This window comes from Euprymna scolopes, chromosome 2 (assembly GCF_053919585.1).
Source record: "Euprymna scolopes isolate OS-2025 chromosome 2, ASM5391958v1, whole genome shotgun sequence".
Lineage (NCBI taxonomy): Eukaryota > Metazoa > Mollusca > Cephalopoda > Sepiida > Sepiolidae > Euprymna > Euprymna scolopes.
The window spans coordinates 143,441,832-143,464,768 of NC_136483.1; the positions used below are offsets into that span (position 1 = coordinate 143,441,832).

Sequence of the window (22,937 nt, forward strand, 5' to 3'; positions counted from 1 at the left end):
TTGAAAGCTGGTCCGAAAAGAAAGAAGCTGCTTATTGCTCTTGCTTTTATAGTTGTTTCCGGTGGTCTTTTGCGCTTGTGTGGATTTTCTTTGAAAGGGGAAGTGACGTTGTCCATGTGTGCGCACGTGTGCGCGTATGTGAGTACATGTGTGTACGTTAGCATGTGTGTATACACGTGAATGTGAGTGTATGTACGTGAACGTGAATATATGTACTTGTGTGTACGTGCGTGCGTATGTATGTGACAAGAAATATGGCTTGAGATGTGAACGTGTGTTTTTGTGTGAGACTAGAAAAGGCTCGCGCAATAGTGTAGTAAGACATTTGGCCAAATTTTCCAAATATCCCTTCATTGTCCCTTTGACAAACATTTACAGAGTGGCGTACTAGTACACACTTCTGAATGGCCTTGTGCCTAATTTGTTCAAATGTAATTTTTTATATTCTGTGCAAATAAATATTTACTTTTTTTATTGTCACTTTGAATATGAAGTTTAATAAAATTCAAACAGAAAAAAAAAGTTGAACACAAGGGCGATAACTCTCAAAACAACTTCCAACTTCCGGTAAATATGGCGGCGTTCATCAAAACGGTGAGTTCACCTTGCCAATATTATTCAAAATAGTTTTATTATCTGTCATGATAAATCTTCACGATTGCTTCGGATTTATAGTTTGTTGTCTATACAATGTTTTTCGCTTTAAATTCTGTGGTTCATTAATCTCTTTTGCTTTTTTTTTTATATTGATTTACCCTTGTTTAGATTTTCTCTCAATCGACCGATGTCCTTGAAGCCTTTTAGATATTAGAAAGAATTTGTTTTTCTTGTACAGGTCAAGTTTTTTTTTTCTTTTAGAAAGCAGCCGTAAAAACAAATTAAAATGTCCAATTAATTAATAAAAATCCTTGTAAAAATCTATAACTACAACCCCCTACGCTTCCTTTACTTTTTTCCACCGAAGATTAGGGACGCGCATGAGGAAAATGAAGATTATCGAGTCAAGCGAATGCGTTTCAACTAAAGAAAAGTTATTAATTTTCAGAAGTAGTGTTTTTTTTTCTTATTCATACGTATGGTTGGTGTTGGAGTTCATGAATATCATGTTTTAAAATACAAATACGCCCTTCATAAGCCCCTACTCTGACCTTAAATTCAAATTGACAATAAGAAAAAAATAAAATACAGTGCTTGTTAAGCTATAGTCAACAAATCGATTTTTTTTTTTAAATATGTTGTTTTGAGCAAAAACAATATTACGTACTTAATTGTCATGCCAAAAATAGTAATATATCCAAAACTTATGAAAAATAATCGAGTAGAAATTTATTTCTAGTTAAAGTAATTTTTAAAGAAAGTTGGGTAAAATCGTATTTTTCTTAGACGTTATAAAGTAGGCAGTTAGTAGTAGGCTATACACAGGGGGCATAACTCTGAAAAGAATATTTTAGATTGCTTGTCATGGCTACAATATTTGTTGTTTATAGTGATAGACTTTTTTCCTAAAAACACAATAAGTAACGATGAATTTTCGTAATTTTTGGATATATTACTATTTTCGACATGACAAATGCGTAATAAAACGATCTATTTAAAAATCGATTTGTTGACTATAACTTAACAAGCAATACAAGAAGCACCTCAAAATACAATAAAATCTATGCAAAATTGAACTACGCGTCCTGTCCCGTATACACCTTTTCCAGTGTGGGTGTTTATAATTCTCCATAGTGCCATGCAGACTTAAGGTTAGTGGTAGGGTTAAGGAGGAGCATTTTTTAAAAATGATTTTGAATTAAAATTAAGGTGCGTATGCATCTATGTTATGGCACTATTTTTTAAATAATATTTTCAAGTTAAATTCAGTTTTTATTTTTGTTTATTAAATTGTTAGGTGAAAGTATAGAATACTTATAAAACACTCCCCCTCCTCCATGTTAAGAATAGATTTCTAAATAATCATGTTATTAGTTCAGCACGGTAACATAGATGCAGAAATGCTAAAATTAAATTTAAATACTGTTGCACATTTCTGAGTTGTGCCTAAATTGTCTTATGTTAACAATTATGCGGCCGTACTTTATATGCCACCGCTATACGCAAAAGAAAATAGGATTAGATGTTTGATTGAGAGCTACAACTTGAATCGAAAGACTATTCTTTAATACGGTGTTGGCTGGGTCTTTGGAGGTATGTGTTGAGCCAAAAAAAAAAAAAAAAGTGGTAGTAGGCAGGCAGGCAGGCTTGAACCCATGACGCGAAGGCTGAAAAGAAAGTGAAAGAAAACCTGACATCTTACTGCTATTCCATGACGCAACCAGAAGTTCGGGATGTTAAAATTAGGCAAAGTCAATCCAACCGATACGATGACTTGCAAAAATGTCTTGCAAAAAAATTGACCCCTCCTTGTAGAAAGCTGTCCAGTTGAGGGTGAAGGAATTAATGTTTTTGGCCAATTTTTCGATTTGTCATCCGGGACATTGAGCTTCAAAACGATACTGATCTCGTGAAAATCTGTCACCTCTGTCGAAAGTTTTAGGTAGACATAATGCCTACTAGACACTATCCTCGAGTGTCCAAGGTCTCTCTGCACAGGGGTTTGTCAAAACAACCTGGCATGTGGATACTTTTCCCTAGAAGTAAACCCTGACCAAATATTAAAAAATCACATAGTATTCGCTGCCCAAATAAAATCTCCTCACTATGGCTAACCCACATTAGCTTTTACAAGGAATGGTGCACTTTCACCAAGTGATGTTACCTCAAGTAACAACACGAAGCTGGATACTCCACCAGACTAGATAAATTCTTGTCCTGGAATCCAGTAAGACCAAGAGACCGAAACGAAAGATATACTGCAACGTATGAAAATGGATAATTGGGGAGAAGAAAATTATGTTCTCAATTTCTTTACTAACTCAGTGTTTGAGAGATAAAGAACTTTAATGGAACATTCGAATATGTATGTATTTCATATAGAGTTCAAGTGTTAGCCCCAGGTAATGGGCGCCTTGATTTCTGAGAACTTCGATTGAAGTAAAATAAAACATGCATACATACATTTAAACAGACAGGTGAGATTTATATTATAGATAAATATCTTATATCCAAAGCAGTTGGATAGATTCACAATCAAATCCAGATTTATAATCAAAAAGCAATCACTTGGGTTGACAATACATTTTAGAAATGGTTGACAGAATTTGTTTGTCTAAATGGAAACTTGGAATCTCAATCAATCGGACTAATAATAATGATGAGTCAATGAATTATGTTATAAAGAATTGTATAATTTGGCAAATATGGTGAATGCAGGAATTGATAGATGCATTGCAAGAAAATGTTGACATCCATTATCTCTCCTATTATATAAAAGGAACTTTGCATGTGAGTTTTGTTCCCTATGGACTCAAAAACAGCTTGAGCGATTTTTATAAAATCTCACATGAATGTACTTTACATGCCTGGCAGTGTTCTTAGATGAGTTTTGTATCAAAAAGTCTTTGATAAGTATTGATAATCAAAATAATCCAATGAAAGAAGGAACAGGCGATTTTGATCGAAGTTAACACCTTATGCAGCCTAACATCGCAAGTGCATTTGAGAAGTTTTATTACCACACAAGCAGTAAGGCCAGGCATATAAAATAAACAGTAGGTTCTTTGATATGACAAGGACATGTTCAAAATTAATGTTTCTGTTTAGAGTATATTTAAATCATGATACTTGCATTTTAAACTTTAATTCAAGGCATTATATATAAAAAATAATTTCATAAAATCAACTGTAAATTCTCTACAGTGCAATGTAGACTAAAGTATATTGTGGACTAAGTGACTGTGGGGAGGCATGTGAAGCTTTCTTCTCTGTGCACCGCGATGGATTTCCAACTAGAGCAGGCAATCAATGATGATTTCGATGACAATAAAAATATAAGAGTGTGAAACATCTGTTGATCATCATTTAATCCTGAGCAACATCGGATCTCCTTGCTAGTATTTAAATATGAAAAAAGTTAAGTACTTATGCAGAATGTGTACTTTTCAAGTTAAATTCAATTTTTTACATTGTGTTTTGTTTATTAAATTGTTAGGTGTTAAAAATAGATTTCTAAACGTTATTATTTCAACACGGTCTGTATTCTGCATAAATACTAACAGCTCAATATAGACAAAGTAATTACCTTTCAAACAATTTTAAACCAATAAATCAAACATTATGGCAAAATTTTGAAAATTAAGAAAACAGGAAATTTTTAAAGAACATGTAAATTAACATAAAAAATGTTGGTACTTATGCATCTATGTTACCACACTGAAATAATGTTATTATTTAGAATGCCATTCTTAATATGGGGAGAGGAGGTTGTTTTGTAACTATTCTGTATTTTCACCTAACAAACAAAACAAGCAAAAATATTGTAAAAATTGAATTGCTATTTAAAAAATAGTGTGGTAACATAGATGCATAAGCACCAATTTTTTTTTAAATGATGAGATACAAAAAAGTTTACAGACAGTGCTATTTTTTCTTTTTTAGATAGAATTTTAAAGGTATCTTATTAAATTGTTAGGTGAACAAAACGTGATATTCATTCAAAATACACCCAAATCAACTTTTGAAAGGTGTTTAGTTGGTACACATCAGCATTTTGTTCAGGTTTCTTGCCAACATTTATAAAAAGTTTGTGTCCATTTCATCTTTAGTATTCTGCAGTTTACAGACTGTACTAAAATAATAACCTAAGTATTTAGAAACCCATTCTTAATATGGAGAGGGGATGGACTTTGTTTACCGACAAGTAGTTTTTATGATATTAAGACCTTTATTATCTAATGTATTATGTAATGATTTTCAGTGATTGCCATTTTTTTTTTTTTTTCACTTAAATATGCATGTTTGCTTCAGTTTATATCATTAGCGGTGAAAACAATGGCGACCACTGAAAACTATTAGAGAATATATGGGTTATTCCGTGTCAAATCATCCATAGATCTGGCTGTAGTTTGCACTGCAGATAGACAATATAGGAACTAAGAGATCCTGAAAATTTGAGCACGTAACTCCAAGCGGTTTCCGATTTAGAGCATTTTTTGTTTTGGTGTTAGGCACATGATGCGACGTCTGGGCGACAATTTTATGATGTTATTTCTTTGAATATTTTCTGATTGAAAGATCATATAGCCCTAAAAATTCACCCAGGTAAGTTTTTGGACCCAAGGAATCCAAAAATGGCATCAGATTTTCTCCAAAATGAAGCCTTATAGAGATATTAAGGGTTTTTGGATTTTTCCACATGTGCCCCAAAATCGAATAGAAAAAGGGTGTGGCTGGCATGGTAACGCATTATTTTTTTCATATATTCTTTTTAGACACAATAAATTGTCTCTGAACCAAAAATGCAAAAACTTATGTATACTCATTTTCTGCCTTTTTGTCTCCTCCCCTTGTTCTTTTTTCTTATACAAAACATGGCAATTTTGATAAGGGGTGTTTGTTTTAGCTAGGCCCTTCTGAGCGAACAAACTATTTCATACACAAAAACGAACTTGAACTATTCCCTGAGAAGTACCTTAATGGGAAGTAACCAGTTTCGATCTGTATGGGGTTAAATCTGGCCATTCCCAGAATTTAAAAACGTGTATAAATCCCATGAAACACAAGAAATTGAAACAATTTTAACCTTTTCTTAAATCACATATCAACAAAATTTAGGAGTGCTTTGCATTTTGTTGATGTGCAGTGATTTTCAGGAAAACTAATTTTTTTCAAGTTTTGCTACTTTAATTAATATTTTTATATTTTCAGATAGATTCCATGTAGTTTTAAGTATCCCATCGTGAAAAGCAATAACATTTTCTATTTTGATCATTTTAGGTCATTTTTATTATTTTGGAATTTCTGAAAAATTTGATAGGGGTTACTCTCAAGGACATCCCTGGAGAAAAATTATTTTGTAAATTTATGATTTTTTGACACTTTATGATAGGTTAGAAATATTCAGGCAGCTATATAGAAATCAGAGTGAAAAAAATTGCGTTTTCAGGAAAATATAAACAAATGTTTAAAAATTGGGTCAAAATCACTGCCCAGAGTCTTTTGAGATTTAAAAAGTTTCTCAAGAACTTTCTTAATCAAAATTGTTGGCTTGAGATAGTACTAGAAGTTTCTTAAGATTTTTACCATTCTATTATTGGTTTCTTATAAAAAAAGCATACTTTTATCCAACTTGGTGTTTCCAACCCTCATCAACTAATCTTGAAGACTGCTAGGTCGTTGAAATTGTTACCAGAACTTCAGTGTTTTAGTATCTGGTTTAATTAAAAATTTATTCCAAAATGAAGGAGAAAATCTGATGCCATTTTTGGATTCCTTGGGTCCAAAAACTTATGAATTTTTAGAGCCATATAATCTTTCAATCAGAAAATATTCAAAGAAATGACATCACAAAATTGTCGCCCAGGCGTCACATCATGCGCCTAACACCAAAACAAAAAATGCTCTAAATCGGAAACCGCTTGGAGTTACGTGCTCAAATTTTCAGGATCTCTTAGTTCCTATATTGTCTATCTGCAGTGCAAACTATAGCCAGATCTGGGGATATGGGTTTTAAAATCCCATATATTGGATAATAAAGGTCTTAAAATCATAAAAACTATGTGCCGGCTACAATTTTCAATGTGATATTCATTCCAAACACACCCTAAAAATTAACTTTTAGTTAGTACACATCGGTACTTTGTGTGACCAAACGTGCGCTGCCCCGACAGATCGCCGACTCCCAACGTCGTGTATCGTGGATTTTTTGTTCGACTATTCCTCTTATGGCCGGATCGTCATTTTCTCGCTGGCGACTGTCGATGGGAACACGCACAGTTTCACAAAAGTAGAAATGTAATAAATATAATAAATCATGGAACAAAGAAAGGGAAAACACAAACGCCAATGTTCGCATATAATTGACCGTTGGAATTGTATGTGTGTGTCTTCTTCCCATTCTATCGATGTTACGTCCGTCTCAATTTCTGTTTCACAGTCAACTTTAAAACTGTCCAACTTCCATCTGCCGCGACGGGCATCTAGTTGTCAACTAACTGTCTCCTCTACGTAGCTGCCCTTCCCTGTTTTATCTGTAGGTTTCTATTTTTCTGTCAACTCTAAAAAGCTCAATTTAAAAATACCTAGAGATTCATTGTTTGTTACTTCCTATCTATTGTTTCCTGTTCCTTTGTCTATTGCCCCCCCTCTCAGCACTTAGTGACTCAAGTCCACCTAAGGCCCACTTTATAGTATCACACATTGTGACCCCCCCCCTTCCCCAAAATCAACTTCTTTGAAAGAATAAAAAAAAAAGTTTTATTTGTAAAAACATTTTTAGCCTCGTTAGACTAAAACTGGTTTTGTGCTGTGAAGATTTCATTATCTGATAACTAGAAATCAATGAGGCATGAAATGTCAAAACTTTCAACAATAGAATGCTTAGACATGCAGGAAACTCTGCCTAACAAATTCCTAAATGAGATAATAAAAACCTTAATTGCGGCAAATATGTGGCGGGCATAAAAAGTGCGGCTGCATTCACAAGATGTCTGTGTTAAGTTATTTTGTTACACTTTTGAATTTTAAAGACTTTTTATTACAAAAATCAATGGTGTGAAAAAAAGTTAAACGAAAAACACATGCCCTTCGTGAACCCTATCTCCGAAAGTAATATATAAAAATATCTTTCTCTTTTTGTTTGTATGTTGGCCACTTTGTCAAGGACTGTTCAGCTTTATAGATCTTTAAAGCTGAAGTTTATTTCAATAAACAATTTTATTTAACACTAGTAGGCTACCCGCCATTACTCAGTCGTAAGATACGCTTAAATATGATATTTTAATTCATGCAGATCACCTATTTATTATTTTAGAGACAATTCTCTATCAATTATTATATTGAAACTAATATATAGTAGTGTGATCAAAACTAAAAAAAAGTATATGTGACTTGGGTGCAATAAGCTAGTATCAAAATGAAAACCTACAACTCTCGACCCTCATTCCTTAGCCTCTGAGATGCGCCCAAGGAATAACAGGTGAATTTATATATATATATATATATATATATATATGCATGCTTGCTTGCTTGATTGCTCGAATTTTGTTTTCTATGATTGAGCGATTCCATCTTTTAAACAAAAAAGGATGATGGGTGAATTTTCATAAAAATTCACCGGTCATCCTTCATTTTTGTTATTGAGCTCACAGAAATTCACTTGTCATTGAAATCTCTGAGATTTAAACCAAAGCCTAAAGACAGTGAGCCAAGTATGATAACCATTAGGTCAACTGAACACAATCTTTAAAAAGCGTTTTTAAACCTACTTATTTTTAACATAATCTGTCATGTGAACCATTCATGCATGCACATTCGTGGAACAGTTAGTAAACAAATAAAAATCCAATGATCCCCACATACCAATTTTTCAAATTTGACCCCTTAGCAGCCGTTTTTTTTTTTTTTCAGATGAAAACCTATTAAAGAGTTTTCCACATGTCTGAATATCCTATACACCAAATTTTAGGTCTATAGATCAAAAATCCATTGAGTATATAGGTTGAGAAATGTCCTCACACACACACATTCTCACTTTTATATATACACGTATATAAATTCATCAGTTATCCTTTTTTTAAAGATGGCATCACCTGATCATGGAAGACAAGATGCAAGCAAGGTCCACAGAGTTTTATAATTATATAGATTTGAAAGCAAGCGAAATAGATGAGATTTCAGCAGCCGCTATATACTTCTTTATGCTATAAACTTTAATACTAGCAGAGATTAAATTCGAATGTTGAAAACTGCAAAGTAAACACCATTTACGACTATTTGTGTTCATAGATTTAAAAAATTTTCACGTTAGTCATGAGAAATTTGAAAATGGTTTTAAAACCTTTTTGCTGCAATTTCAAAAATAATTTCTGGCTAGAATAAAAATTTATTGGCCAAAATCAAGTATTGTAGTTCATTTGTGCTCCTAAATAAGATTTCTCAGAGGAACCACTGTTATAGAAAAGTACTTTTTTTTTTCTTTTCACTGTTCCATAAAAGTATGAACTTGTAATTTCCTTTTATGTAATAAATCGTTTACTTGATTTTCTTCCAGCATTAAATAATCTCCCCAAAGTGTTGATTTGTTATTAGATCAAATAAACCTATGCAGCATTTTGATTTCACTTTTGAAGTGTCTTCTGTGTAACCCTTTCTGTAATAAGGTTTATTGTGCTTGCAGTGATGCGAGTTGTCCACTTTTTAGCAGAAGTCTACCCTTTTTTTATTCAGAAAAATGAGACTGCTTTATTTTAAATAAGAAAAGAGGTAATCATAAGAGCTTTATGCCCATATTTTAAAAATATTCATTGATTTTTTTTCTTGCTTTTCCTCTTTTTGTCTTGCCTTTCTTTGCCTCTTCCCTTTTTCCTCTCTCTCTCTCGCTGAAAATGGTATCCTGCTATTTATTATTGCTGTTAATTGAAATTTTGTTCAACATTTGTTCAGTTTTCTTTTACTTTACTTCACAGACCACTGGCTTGACGGGCCTGACTGTGGCAAAGCATCCACACCATGTAAGTTGATTTACTTTTGTTGGTTTTTATATATAAAAAAACAAAAAAACGACTGATTTTCTGATATTTCTAGATGGTGGTTGTCCAGAATCTTTTTTTCAATTTTTTTTTTATTACATTTTCACCCCAAACAAGGCACCTTGCCACTTTGATGTAGGGGGTTACTATCAGGGACACAGGCTACAGGGGTACTATGTGGGGAGTTGGGCAATTGAACTTCTGCATGTCAATACAGTTGGGGAAGCAGGAACCTGGAAGAGAATTCCAAAGTCTAGCGGTTCTGGGGAAGAAACTACTAGAGTAGAAGGCTCTCTTACATCTAGAGATCTCAACTGTGAAGGGATGTGATTTTGCTGCTTGTCGGGGGTATTTACGTCGAGGGGGTACAAGTGCTTGCAGTTCGTCAGAACATTCACCATTAAAGTACTTGTAGAACAGGCAGAGAGATGCTACATTTCGTTGATGGTACAGAGGCTGAAGCTTAGATGACAGTTCAGGACCTATTAGGTTGGCGACTCTTTTTTGAACCTTGTCAAGGAGTGAGAGACTAGTAGCAGATGCTCCAGCCCAAATATGACAGCAATACTCCATACATGGGCGAATGGTGGCCTTATAGAGGTACAGGATACTTTCAGGCGTTAGTAGCTTTCTAGCACGGTAGAGAGAACCTACCTTTTTTGCAGCGGTCCTGGCAATGCTCTCAATGTAATTTTTCCAACTCATGTTTCCTGTGAACGTTAGGCAAAAACAAAAGTACAGAAAAAAGTCTTTATGATGTACATATGGAACGAATAGAATCACATTTAAGAAATCATGTAAATTAATCAAGTAGTTGTTTTTATATACAAAGAAAATCATTCTTAAACAATTTTAAGCAATTAATGGGAAATCAGACATTTCAAGGCTTATCTCACAAGTCTGAATTATCGGGGAGTTATTTGCCCTTGTTTCTTCAAGATGACATGAAACAATCCCTTTTTGCTTAATCATAAAATTTTATTTTCTGTATTAAAAATAAAACTACATGATCAATTTACGTGATTTTCGGAAGATAGTATTTTCGATCCATTAAAAGTATCTACATCATACAGATTTTTTAATTTTGGGGCGATTTCTGAACAAGCACCTTCCAGATTTAACATGTATGTGCATGTATTATTCTGACTTACTCTTCTCATCTTGGATATTGTTCTCACAACATTTCAGCTAATGTAACTTCTGACTTTTTTCAGGTGTATCTTGGTGAACATTGGAATCTCTACTAAATTTTGAATGCCATCCTTTATTTAATGCATGGGGATAGCCTGCTCTCATTCCGTAAACCATAATCCGGTAGAAGTCTTAAGTAATTCATAATTGCATTTATAGCATTATAACAAAGTGGTGGTTGATGCCCCCTTGCTAAACACTCAGCATTATAAGGTGAGGATCAAAGGGTAAGTGGAGTAATCTTAGGAAAGGAATGGCACCCTCCTCCACACTTAAACTAATGAATAAGGAGTTTGGGTTGCCATCGATTGTGATTGATCACGTTAAGGGTGTATAACATATACGAGGATAAATTTATACACAAAAATAACAATTCAATACAGATAATCTTTTGGTGCTTGTACATTATAAGTGGCTATCTAAAAAAAATGTTAAAAATGCATTTTTAGTAAAAAAAAACCCAAAACATACTATTACGTAATTCTTACAACTTTTTATATACTTCCTAGATTATAATATCTCCGATTTACTAAAGGAGGTCACGTCTATCTTTTATTTGAGCGATTTTTACATGCTATTTTCGCGCTATTTCTTCCTTGCCGCATGTTTCTTTGGCTTTTTTGTTTAAAAGTGAAACTGATTCGAAAAAAAGAACCAAGTTGCTGGCCTTCATGGCCAGCAGGTGTTGAAGGCAATCAGTTTTGATCACTGCGAGGAATACTCTTCATATCAGACAATTGCTATTCACTAAGACACTGCCAGAGCCCCCCCCCCCTTCTTGGGGAGTAGCTGATTTCCCCCACGATGGCGGAAATCTGAAAGCTTAACTGGCTTACGTGATCTCATTTCTTCTCTTGCATTAAATCATTCACTTTCTGCATGTCAACTTTTTAATCGTTAATCATGGCCGAGCAGTAAGACGTTAGGTTTTTTCGCTTTGGGTTCGAGCCTACCTGCCTAGTATAAACACCCGGGTAACGCCAGCCACCCATGCTAGTCTATTATATAAAAGCAAAAATGTGTGTTTGTATGTCTGGCAAAGAGTTTTTTCGGGGAGGAAGAGGGTTACCATGCCTTAGAACTTTTTATGTATTCCCTAGATTATAATATCTCCAATTTACGAAAGGAGGTCGTGTCTATCTTTTATTTGGGCGACTTATTTTATAAAATTCACGCTATCAATATATATATATATATATATATATCTAGATCTATCTAGAGTTCAAGTGTTAGTCCCATGTAGGGGGCTCCTTAAATTCTGAGAACTTTGACTGAAGTAAAATGAAACACTGAGAAACATGGAGACATTCAGATAATATTTTGTGCCATGAGAGTACTCCTGAACCTTTTTCTCAACTACACCTTATACATAATAGTTTAAGGAGTATGGAGATTGTAATCTTACAGGTCATGTGATCATAAACACTTTTTTCAATCAAGTTCTACATTCTCTGAACTTTATATGGTCGTTCTTTTACCTTTTCTGATGAAAAATGACTTTTACTCATCACATAAAACTTGTATCAGCATTTCAAGTTGTTCTTTTTGCAATTAATCTTATGTTGCTTCAGTGTACAGAAGAGACGACGCTATAGTCTTTCTCTGCTGAATTTTTATTTTCATGCTAGGTGCTCAACTGAGATCCAAGCTATGCCCCCTCCTCACCGTAAAACATTCACAGCAAAACCTCATCTAGCTACAACCGCTGTAAATAATTTGTTCTTTCTCCTCTGTGTACTTAAAAAAACTAAACGTAACTTCCATGGGCAAAGTTTCTTTCCAAGACCTGTCTGTGGAACACAATACCATGGGGCTGCTTTTCAGCTAATTACAATATGTTTTTTTTTTCAAAAGTTCAATTTTAACAAATTATTGTTGAGCCATCCTCTCAAATAAATTCTCAATTTCAACCATCATTACCAATTCCATGTTATTGTTTCACACGCAACTCAACAAACTCTTTATACTTGAGTGGCCTTTGGGTCTTGATAAGTGGTAACTTGTTAGTACATAAAAAAAACAGCATTCTGCATAAATTAAAGTGTTCTAATGCTGTCAATGTGTCTAGAATGTCTCTTAATATAAAGATATTTTTCTAATTCTATCTCCTCTAACCTGGACAATGGGGTAAAAGTGATGAGTTACCTTTAATGCATCCAAAGCCAAACTTCATCCTTCCACCCCAAACGCTCATATTTCTGGTTGGCCTCAGTTGAAATGAATGGTTCTCATTTTTAGGAAGCATCTTGATGTTAAACTATAGAGGGAGTCACTTGCAAATATGCTTACCTACATAAGTACTCAAACACATGCATATGTATGTATACAAGTTAGAAAAGCATTTCTTCCAAGGCATGAAAATTGTTAAACAAAATGTTTTTACTATAGGCTTTAAAAATAAAGGTACAAGATTCAATTTGAAATTTATTTATCTTCAAAGTGCACTTTTATAAATTTTACAAAGTAAGGTATAAAAATTTAATTTAAATTGAATCAAAAAATTACCTTCGATTTATTTTATGTAATGTACATTCTGTTGCACTTTTTAAAAAAAAAATCATTGAAAATTTTATATCTATATCATTAATCGCTAGATGAAAGGTTATGTTTTTAAATTGCAACAAAATGTACATTACATAAAATAAATCCAAGGTAATTTTTTGATTCAATTTAAATTAATTTTTTATACCTTACTTTGTAAAATTTATAAAAGTGCACTTTGAAGATAAATAAATTTCAAATTGAATCTTGGACCTTTATTTTTAAAGCCTATAGTAAAAACATTTTGTTTAACAATTTTCATGCCTTGGATGAAATGCTTTTCTAACTTGTATCCTATCTTTTTAAGATTATATTTTAAAACTCTCCTTCTCTCTATGTCAGTTTGTATTTCTCCTCACACCACAACTCATTTTTTGCAACCCCCTCTTTGTAATATAGGTCTGAATAATGAGAAAATCTTAATTTTTTTTTAACAAAAACTTAAAAATAACTTTTAGATTAAATTTTTTTTTTAAACTTCTTTCAGAATAGAAAATCTTTAAAATTCAATAAGGAACATATTTCATATAGGTTTCATTAACAAATATTCAGTACATAACGAGTAAGATAGAGATGAAAATTTCAAAAGGATTGCATAACTGGTTACGGTCAGTAGTAGTCCTTGCCAGCGAAAGTCTTTGTTATTCTATTATTATTATTTAAAACATTTTGTGTCCTGCTCTTTCACGCGAGGACTAATATATTTTATTAAAGAAAGAATTTTTTTGGTTTTAATTTCAGACCTTGAAAGTTATGTATGACAAAATCTTGCGTACTCTCAACAAGATGCCGGAAGACGCCACTTACCGTATCAACACAGAACAGATTGTCAAGCAGAAGTTGTCTCTAGTTAATTCGGTAAGACATTTGATATTTTGAATTGATCAAAATGGCTGACAAAAATAATTTCTTCGGAATTCGGGAGGGGGGTGGTGAGAGAGAGATAATTTTCTGTTATTAGAAATATGCAATTCTCTTAAGGGATAATCTCAAATAGTTACCCCATTTTTTTTTTTTTTTTTTTTTTTTTTACAGAGTTGTACCCCTTTCCTTACATATAAACATCTCAGTTTTTTTTTTCTTTCCCTATTACCTTCCTTCCCCCCTTTTTTTTTTCTTGCTTCCCTCCTTTTTATCTTCTATCAGTCATAATGATAACATATCAACAAATTTAAAAAAACTACATCAGGTTATAGATCTTTATTTTTTTTTTTAACATAACTCAATCCTAAAATCAATATTTTAACATATATTTTGTGTGGTTAAATCTTCTATAATATAGATCTTAAACATCTGTTTATGTGTATGCATGTTTGTATGCCTTGCAAAAACTTTTCTCAGCAGCATCGGACCGGGTCCAGACTAGTACCATCTGTAAGAGCAATGTCTCGGTTGAATAATATGTGAGAATTAGAAAAAACAATCGATTATTTTCAATAGAAATAGACTTTGCAATGAGGAAGAGTATCAAAAAATCATTCTTTCGTAAACAATTTAGACAAGCACGCATGCGCGAATGTCGTTCTTTCTTGAATTGGTTTAAATAGAAAAAAAACATTACTTTGCGTATTTCATTGTGGAGCAGTGGTTATCGAGGCCGTGTGGTAAGCTTTAGGTTTCATGTTTGTGTCCACATAGCATACTTTTTTTTTTTTTTTCTCTTTTTTTAAAAAAAGAGTTTTAACATTTATTTATGTGATTTTTATCCCTTTTTTATTTTTCCATTGGGTAGCTATGCTCTTTTTTTACGCCTGACCCTTGCTAAATATCCTTATTACACCACCTCTCCACACCCGGGCAAGGCCGGGTACTCCCACTAGTTATATATAAACAAAATCCTCCAGAAACAGAGGTTGATTAACTCAGCTTTAGTATTATAATAATAATAATAATAATAATAATAGATTGCAAGTGCCTCTCAGTAAAGACCAATTGGTCTCCTGTGTGTCAGGAGTTGCTGGAATCTGTGATAAATAGGGAAGTGGTCAACCACCTCAGCAGAAATAACCTACTTAGTGACATGCAAGATGGTTTTTGTTCTGCTAGAGCTACAGCTGATGTACTAACTGTAATATTACAAAGGATTAGTAAATCTCTTGACAAGGACTTTGTTTCTAAAGCAATAGCTCTTAACATATCCAAGGCTTTTGATAGGCTGTGGCATAAAGATCTGCTTCACAAGATTTCCAGCTATGAAATAGCTGTAATTGTCCTCTCAATTACTAAATCCTTTCTCTCTGATAGCTTTATAAGAATAGTCGTCGATGGGCAGAAATCAGAAGCTCATAGTATCAACACTGGCGTCCGTCGGTTCTATCCTGGACCCAACTCTCTTCTTGGTCTTTGTCAATGATCTCCCAAATCGCATTCTTAGATCATTCATTGACAACACTTCAAAAGCCAACAATTACTAAGATCTTTCTAATTCTCTCTTCTGATCTTGAGCATGTGGTGCAATGGGGAAAAAGGTGGCTGATTAATTTTAATGCATATAAAACTAAGCTTCTCTCCTTTCATCATAATCGTTCTGACCCCCATCATGCTCTAATTGAAATGAATTACTTTTATCTAAGCACCATGTCCTGACAAACTTCTGGGATTGACCTTCACTCCTGATCTGGAATGGAACACATACATCAAATGTTTCCAATCCCTGCAATCTCTTTTCCACAGAAGAGCTTGTCTCTGCTCTATAGTTATTTTCATGGCAAGTGCTCGTCTGAGCTTCGATCTATGGTTCCCCCTTGCCAAATTTTCACAAAAAACACTAGTTACAACCACTATAAACTCAAATTCCATGAACAAAGCTTCTTTCCTAGAACTGCCCACATGTGGAACACTGTTCTGTTGGCCTGCTTCCCAGCCGATCACAATATGGTAGCCTTCAAGTTCAATGTAAATAAGTTCTTGTTGAGCTGTCCCCTTAAATATTCCAAATTCTACCCAGTCTACACAATTATCGATTACTAAATTATTGAGTACTAGCTGTACCCTGGCTCGATTTGGTGTAATGGAAGAATCCCCATCACCGCGGTTTTAGCACCTCGAAATCTACCAAAGAAATATTTTATTATATACGAATGTGAGACGGATGTTTCCAACCCAAGAAAAAGGAAGAATAATGGGAAAGAAATGGGTTCCTATTGCCGCCTCTAAGGAAAATACGTAAAAAAAAAATAAATAAATGATGAAAATAGCAAAATGTAACGGAAATGATTTATGATTTTTTTTTTTTTTTTTGTAAATAAACATGAGATTAGAAAGACAGCGAACAAAGAAACGGAAGAAAAAGGAAAGATTTGTTTTAATGTATTTTTTTTTTAGTGTAAAAAAAAATCCAGCTGTTTTACAAAGAAAGAAACGATGTTAATCTTGTCGAAGGAAGAGGTAAAACGGAAAGAGAGAAGAAATAACAAAAGAAAATGGAAAGGTCATGGAAACAGAAACAGAGTAAATTAAAAAAAAAAATAAGTTAAAAAGAAACAATGGTAAACTTGGCGAAAAAAGAAAAACGGAAAGAGAGCAGAAATAAATTAGAAAAATGGAAAGATCGTGAAAACGAAAAACAGAGAAAAGAAACATAAAAAACCCAAATAAAATACAATGAAAAAATCCAAAGAAGCGATGTGACAAATGGCGTAGAACGCGAAATAAAGCGGAATCGAAGTAATATAATTTTTATTTTAAGGAAAGAAAATGTAAAGTTTTTTGTTTTGTTTTTGTTTTGAACCAAAATTAAAAGTAAGCGTGAGGTGTTTCACCTAAATTGCAGTCCAGTTTTTACAAAAGCCTTAACCGGTGTTTGTTAGTAATTGTCTCCTGTGAACGGTCACGGACAGTGTAAATGGGTGGTGGTGGTGGAAGTATGAATTTATTAGAGAGAGAAGACTTTACTACTTCCATTGATCGTAACCGGCTTTGGCAGTGAACTCTCACCAGATAAAATATAGGAAGCTCTGGTTAGCAAGGTAGTGGGTAGCTAATATGCCTATAATACCTCAGATAGCGCGATGGAGTTTGTGTACAGTACATCTGCAAAAAATCTCTTGATTTTCAATCCTATTAAGGTCAAACTCGGAGGGGAAAAAATGAGTTCATTTTATTTATATAGAGAAGATAAAGTATACAAAGATTTATGGCTATATATGTATATATATATATTTCAGCTGACTCTTAAGCCAGTCTAAAGCTTCGTCAAACCAAAATATTTGTGAAATTGCTAATATTTTTGTCCAACAAAGCTTTAGCCTATGTCAGGCTTCAGCTGAAACCTGTATGAACATATGTAGCCAGAAATGTTTGTATAAAATAAAGTTTATACTTTTTTCATTACTTTATATTTTATTATTTTCCTTATGAATGATAAAATATAACAAATGTGTTCAGTTATATTCTTATGCAATCTTCTCTCTAAAATATGTTATTTTTTCTGACATCTGTTTTTCAAATGATTTTTCGGCATTAATATGATTCAGTCAATGACACTCCATTTATATCATTTATTATTTTATCTTCACTTTTTGTAGATAAAAGATATCCAAAAACTGGAAGAAGCAGCCCAATCCGGACAAGTGGAAGAAATGATTTTACAGGTCAGGCATTCAGTTTTTTTTTTTCTTTTTAATTTAAAGAAGAGCATTTTCTTTCATTATTTTTGTTAACTTAAAAACAAAAAACATTTGAATTTTTTTTTTTTTTTTATTACATAACATTTTCTGTATAACATCTTATTTGAAAATTAGTGATTCCATGTTGTTAGAATTTTTTTTTTTTTTTTTAAATCGCTTCCCAGAAAAAAGGTGTTTACAAAGAATATTGATACTTCAAGTTAATCTGTGGCTGAGGCTTTGTATAATGTTGCTTAACAGAGACACATAGGAAAAATGACATGTTTAAATATAGAATATACTTTACTTACATAAATATTGAAACAAAGCCAAACTCCAGTTTCTACCTAAAAAGAATTTGGGTTCCTGACTTAGCTACAACTTAAAAAAACTTATCTTGTTTAAATTACAAATAATACTCATACTTCAATTATTTGCTGCTGATTTTGTTGGGTTTTTTTTTAAAGTTGGACTTCCAACTCAAAAAGATTATGCCTTAGGATTAACTGGTAGCACACAAAGATCTCCTTGTTAGTCACTGCTACTTGTTAATCTGCAGGGTTGCAGGTGTTTATATTTGACACCAAGAGCAGTAAGGTTCAGCAATTTCATGTAAAGTCAGAGAAGGTTTGGCTTCCCAAATACACAAGTGAACGGCGCAAAAACAACGGTGTCACTCTCACTCTAATTGTGTTTCTGCGCCTAATACATCTTTAATTGTCACATGCAGACATAGATGACTAAAATAAATCTTGATGCTGACTCCTCCTGGGCTTTTATCAAAACCCTGTTTGCTAAGTTGTGGTTCTAATATCACGATACCAGACCTGTTCGCCATAATGGAGTTCCAGATGGCATAGTTCTGGCATTATCATGTTGAGAAAGGGGTGCATTATATGATGCCACTTAGCAAACAAAAAGATGCACATAGTAATAAACAAATTTATAAAAAATGTTCAAATAGATTTTGCATGAAAACGTATCTTTTGTAAGCATTATCAAACAAAGTCAAACTTCCATCTCCTTTAAAAAATATTGTTCTCTACTTGTAACTTGGAAAAAACAAAAAAACAGCTGTTTACATTCAAAACAATACTCATACTTCCGACATTGCTGATATTTGATTAATTTTAAAATGGGGCAAGTAACAAATATATATTTTTTGTTTTTTTCCAGTAAAAAAGACAATTATTTCCATTACTTGGTTCTTCTTAAAAATGAACTTTGGGGTATAATTGAAGAGAAAATACAGAAGTATTACCCTGTACAGGGATTGAACTCTCAGCCTTCAGATTATAAGACTTGTTTTTAATCATGATGCAAATCGTCCACTTTTTTTTTGTAACTCAGAAGAGGCAGATTTTTGTTAAAGTTTTTCTGACGACTCACTAAAGTTTTACATCCTTGGCTTGATTTCAGAATTTAATATAAACTGATCATCCATTTCTGCACCATTTGAACGTTTTAGGATAGTCAATATTTTTTTTTGGGGGGGGGATCTACTTTTCAGCATTAAAAAAATATTCCACTCCCTTAAATTCTATGAAGTTTTTTTTTTTTTTTTTTAAAGATATTCTTAGTGAGATTCAAGAATCATTTTATGTTAAATTTCACAAATTAATTTCATCTCGATTTCAGTTGTTTTTTTTGTCATTTTGATCACTTACATCCCTGTTCTAATACATCCCTCAACCATTTCTCATCTCTTTCATCATCATGTGCTACATCATGTTCAATAGTGACCAGATGATCCTATAGACACTCATTTTGGCATTCTAATTTACTTGCTGTACCTACCTGCCATCACCCCAGAGTCGAAAAAAAATAAATAAATAAATAACTGACTTATTTACGAAAAAACAAACTAATTTCTATGATTTTTGGCAAACTCAGTATAATTGCACATGATAACTTCCCTTTAATCTGTTTTAGTAAGTAAAAATGTTTCCTCTAACAGTTTTCTGTAATGTAATAAAATATGCCTCTTAAAATTTCTCATTAATAATCTTGCAAAGAGAAATTCAAATAAGCAATTATTTAAAAATAATAGAAAATCTAAATATTCCACAGAATAATATTTTGGTTTATTCGGACTACTATTCTAATCTTTGTTATCTTTAATGTTTCGGCCAGTGTAACCTCTGATCTTTTTCACGTGCATCTTTTCGAATTTTGATGTTGATCTTAGGAACATATGGAATTATTGTTTTTATTCTGTCACCCATGACCAGGTAGAAGCGTATTCCTAGGAATTGCACAAATATTTTATTTTACTTAAAAAAAAAATTGAGGAATTCTTCAGTTTTAGGATTGAGTTATGTTTGAAAAATAAAACTTATATTTTAATTGTCCTAGTTAGCCACAATTTCTAATTAACTCACTAAGTGACCAATTTCTTACTAAGTTGTTTGGTCCTCTATCATTTTATGCAGCATCTGTCACTCTTATATCTATCTCCCCTTCTTTATTAATAGCTATAATATATTATTAAAAATTGCAATAGTTTATTCTAAAACAAAACTGAATATTATCAGATAGTAATACTATTTTAACCCGTAGCTGTAGAAAGCAAGAAAGAAAATATATTGAGTAAAGGGATTAATTTTGGATTTTGTCTTTTCATTTTTTTCTCATTCAAGTAATCTAACCCAACGGATCATTTGTTTTTGGTCGGTTAAAAGATTTAATTTTTGAAATCTATTTCCACCTTTCAGCTTCAAGATCAAAGGTCCTGGATATGACCTTAAATTATATCCAATGGTGAGGCTCCAGCTTGCGGGTTTTGGAGAGTGTGGAGCCACCCTTTAATTGCCATTGCTCCCAGGTCCACTCTGACCCAGAGTGGTAGTACCTGTTAGGGTCCTAACTGTGGGTTGAATAGAAACCAACTTGAAAAAAAAAAAAAAAAAAAAAAAAATTATATATATATATATATACTATTAAAAATTTTTTCTCCAAAAATCACTGGATTTGACATTAAATAACCTGAAAAGGGTTGATATGCTGTAAAACAAAAACAACCAATCAAGATAGAAGTGAGGGGGGGGGGACAAAAAAACAAACTTATCCACCATAGAAATTCCATTACTTATTTTAAAAGCTTCATTTAAATTACCTTTCATTCTTCTCTGTAGTAAAGTAGTTAATCCTAATTTTTCAAAATTCTCCTCTAAACTTGATTTACTTAAAGAAAACAATATTTTTTAAGTTGTTCATCTTTTGTTTCACTTTTAATGCAACGTTTTTTTCCCTCCCTTTTTATTCGTTTACAGGCCCATCGTGAATTGTCGCTATCAAGGAAAATGCTAGAATGGAAACCATGGGAGCCTCTTCTTGCTGAAGCCCCCCACAACCAGTGGAAATGGCCAGTCACGTAATAATGGATAGTTTTCTACAAAAAAAAAAAAAAAAAATGAAAGTCCATTTTATGATTTGTAGATTCTCTTCAGCAATCCACATGGAAAGAGATAGCAGTTTGTATTTATAATTTGACAAGTAACAAAAACATCTTTGCAGGATTTGTTTTGTTTCTTGTACCAAATGAATTTTTATTATTCCTCTTGAAACTGAAAGAAATAAATCTGTTTAACTAATCTAAGATGTTATCTTTTTGTTTTTTTAACTTTAAAAATAGTTTGTTAGTAACAAAATACAAACACAAAAAAAATTCTTTTTGGTTTATAGAGATTTTTTATATTTTTTGCATTTGAACGAATTTAACCAAACAGCGGATTGATTTTTTTTTGTTTTGTTTTCACATTTTTTTTTTTTTTTTAAAGAAAGGTTTGCTGTTATAACTTTAATTTTCAAATAAGGCTGAGTTTAGGACTACAAAAGCAAACAACACTAGAACTATACCTCTTGTTTTTCTTTTCCTCCACCCAACATTTTCTTCCTATTGTTAATTGTAAACTCTTGCCCGTTTTCTTTGAAACTTAATTTTAATTTTGTAATAAAGCAAAAACAGCAATCTACTTGTTTATCTATAGAGTTTCAGAATTGTTTTTGCCAATTTATTTTTTGATTTATCAAATGTTTTTCCGTGTATTAGAGTATGATTACATTATTTTATAGAACTCATCTTTCATGACTCCAATTCTATCAGCTAAAATATTTGCCCAGTTTACATTAAAAGGTATAAATTGTCCCCCCCCCCCACTGCCACCCCAAATAAGGTATATTACCCCTTGGATGTAAGGTATTACAATTTGAAACCATGTCTACAAGGGGACTATGTAGGGAAGTGAGCAGCGAGGTTTGTTTATATTACATTTAAATTTCTCCATGTTACTACAGTGAGGGAAGCAAAAAACAGGGAATTCAAAAATCTAGAAGTTCGATGGGAAGAAACGATGAGAGTAAAGTGCTTCCTGGCATTTAGGGATCTTTACAGTGAAGGGATGAGATTTTGCTACTTGTCGGGCTTGTTGGGGTATTTACATTAAGAGGGCACATTTGTTGAAAGTACTTGTAAAACAAATACAGGAATTCAATATTGCAGTGATGGGATAGGGTTTGGAGCTTGCTTGATAATACAGGACCTATTAGGTTGGAGATTAGTGGTAGATGCATCGGTCTAGATGTAGCAACAATACTCCATGTATAGTAGCTTTGTAATGATACAGAATATTGTCAGATATGAGTAGTTTTTTAGTACGGTAAAGACACCCTTTTTTTTTTTTTTTTTTTTTTTTTTTGGCAATGTCATTAATGCATCTGTTCCAATTTATGTTGCCTGCAAATATTAATCTGGAGAGTTTAAACAATGAGTTCTCAGATAGTACTATTAGTCATCGAAATTGGTGGTTGAGAAGGTTTCTTGTAATTGTTAAATGAAAGAAGCTTAGTCTAAACAACATTAAATGTTACCATCCATTTTCGTCCCTATTCCATAACAGACTGGAGGTCATTTTCTAAGATTTCAGCCATTGACTTGGATATGTGTATATTAATTTTTCCTTCATGAGTG

At 32.8% G+C, this 22,937-nt stretch overlaps 1 protein-coding gene across 1 annotated transcript; it reads left to right on the forward strand.

Annotated features, from left to right (window-relative positions):
• Nucleotides 1-485: 485 nt before the first annotated feature.
• LOC145296990 (NADH dehydrogenase [ubiquinone] 1 alpha subcomplex subunit 5-like) lies at nt 486-21,561 on the forward strand. The gene is made up of 5 exons (XM_080143215.1): nt 486-594; nt 9,567-9,611; nt 14,103-14,219; nt 17,888-17,953; nt 21,241-21,561. The coding sequence occupies exons 1-5, from the start codon at nt 574-576 to the stop codon at nt 21,343-21,345; spliced, it is 354 nt and encodes a 117-aa protein (XP_079999341.1). The 5' UTR covers nt 486-573; the 3' UTR covers nt 21,346-21,561.
• Nucleotides 21,562-22,937: the final 1,376 nt, after the last annotated feature.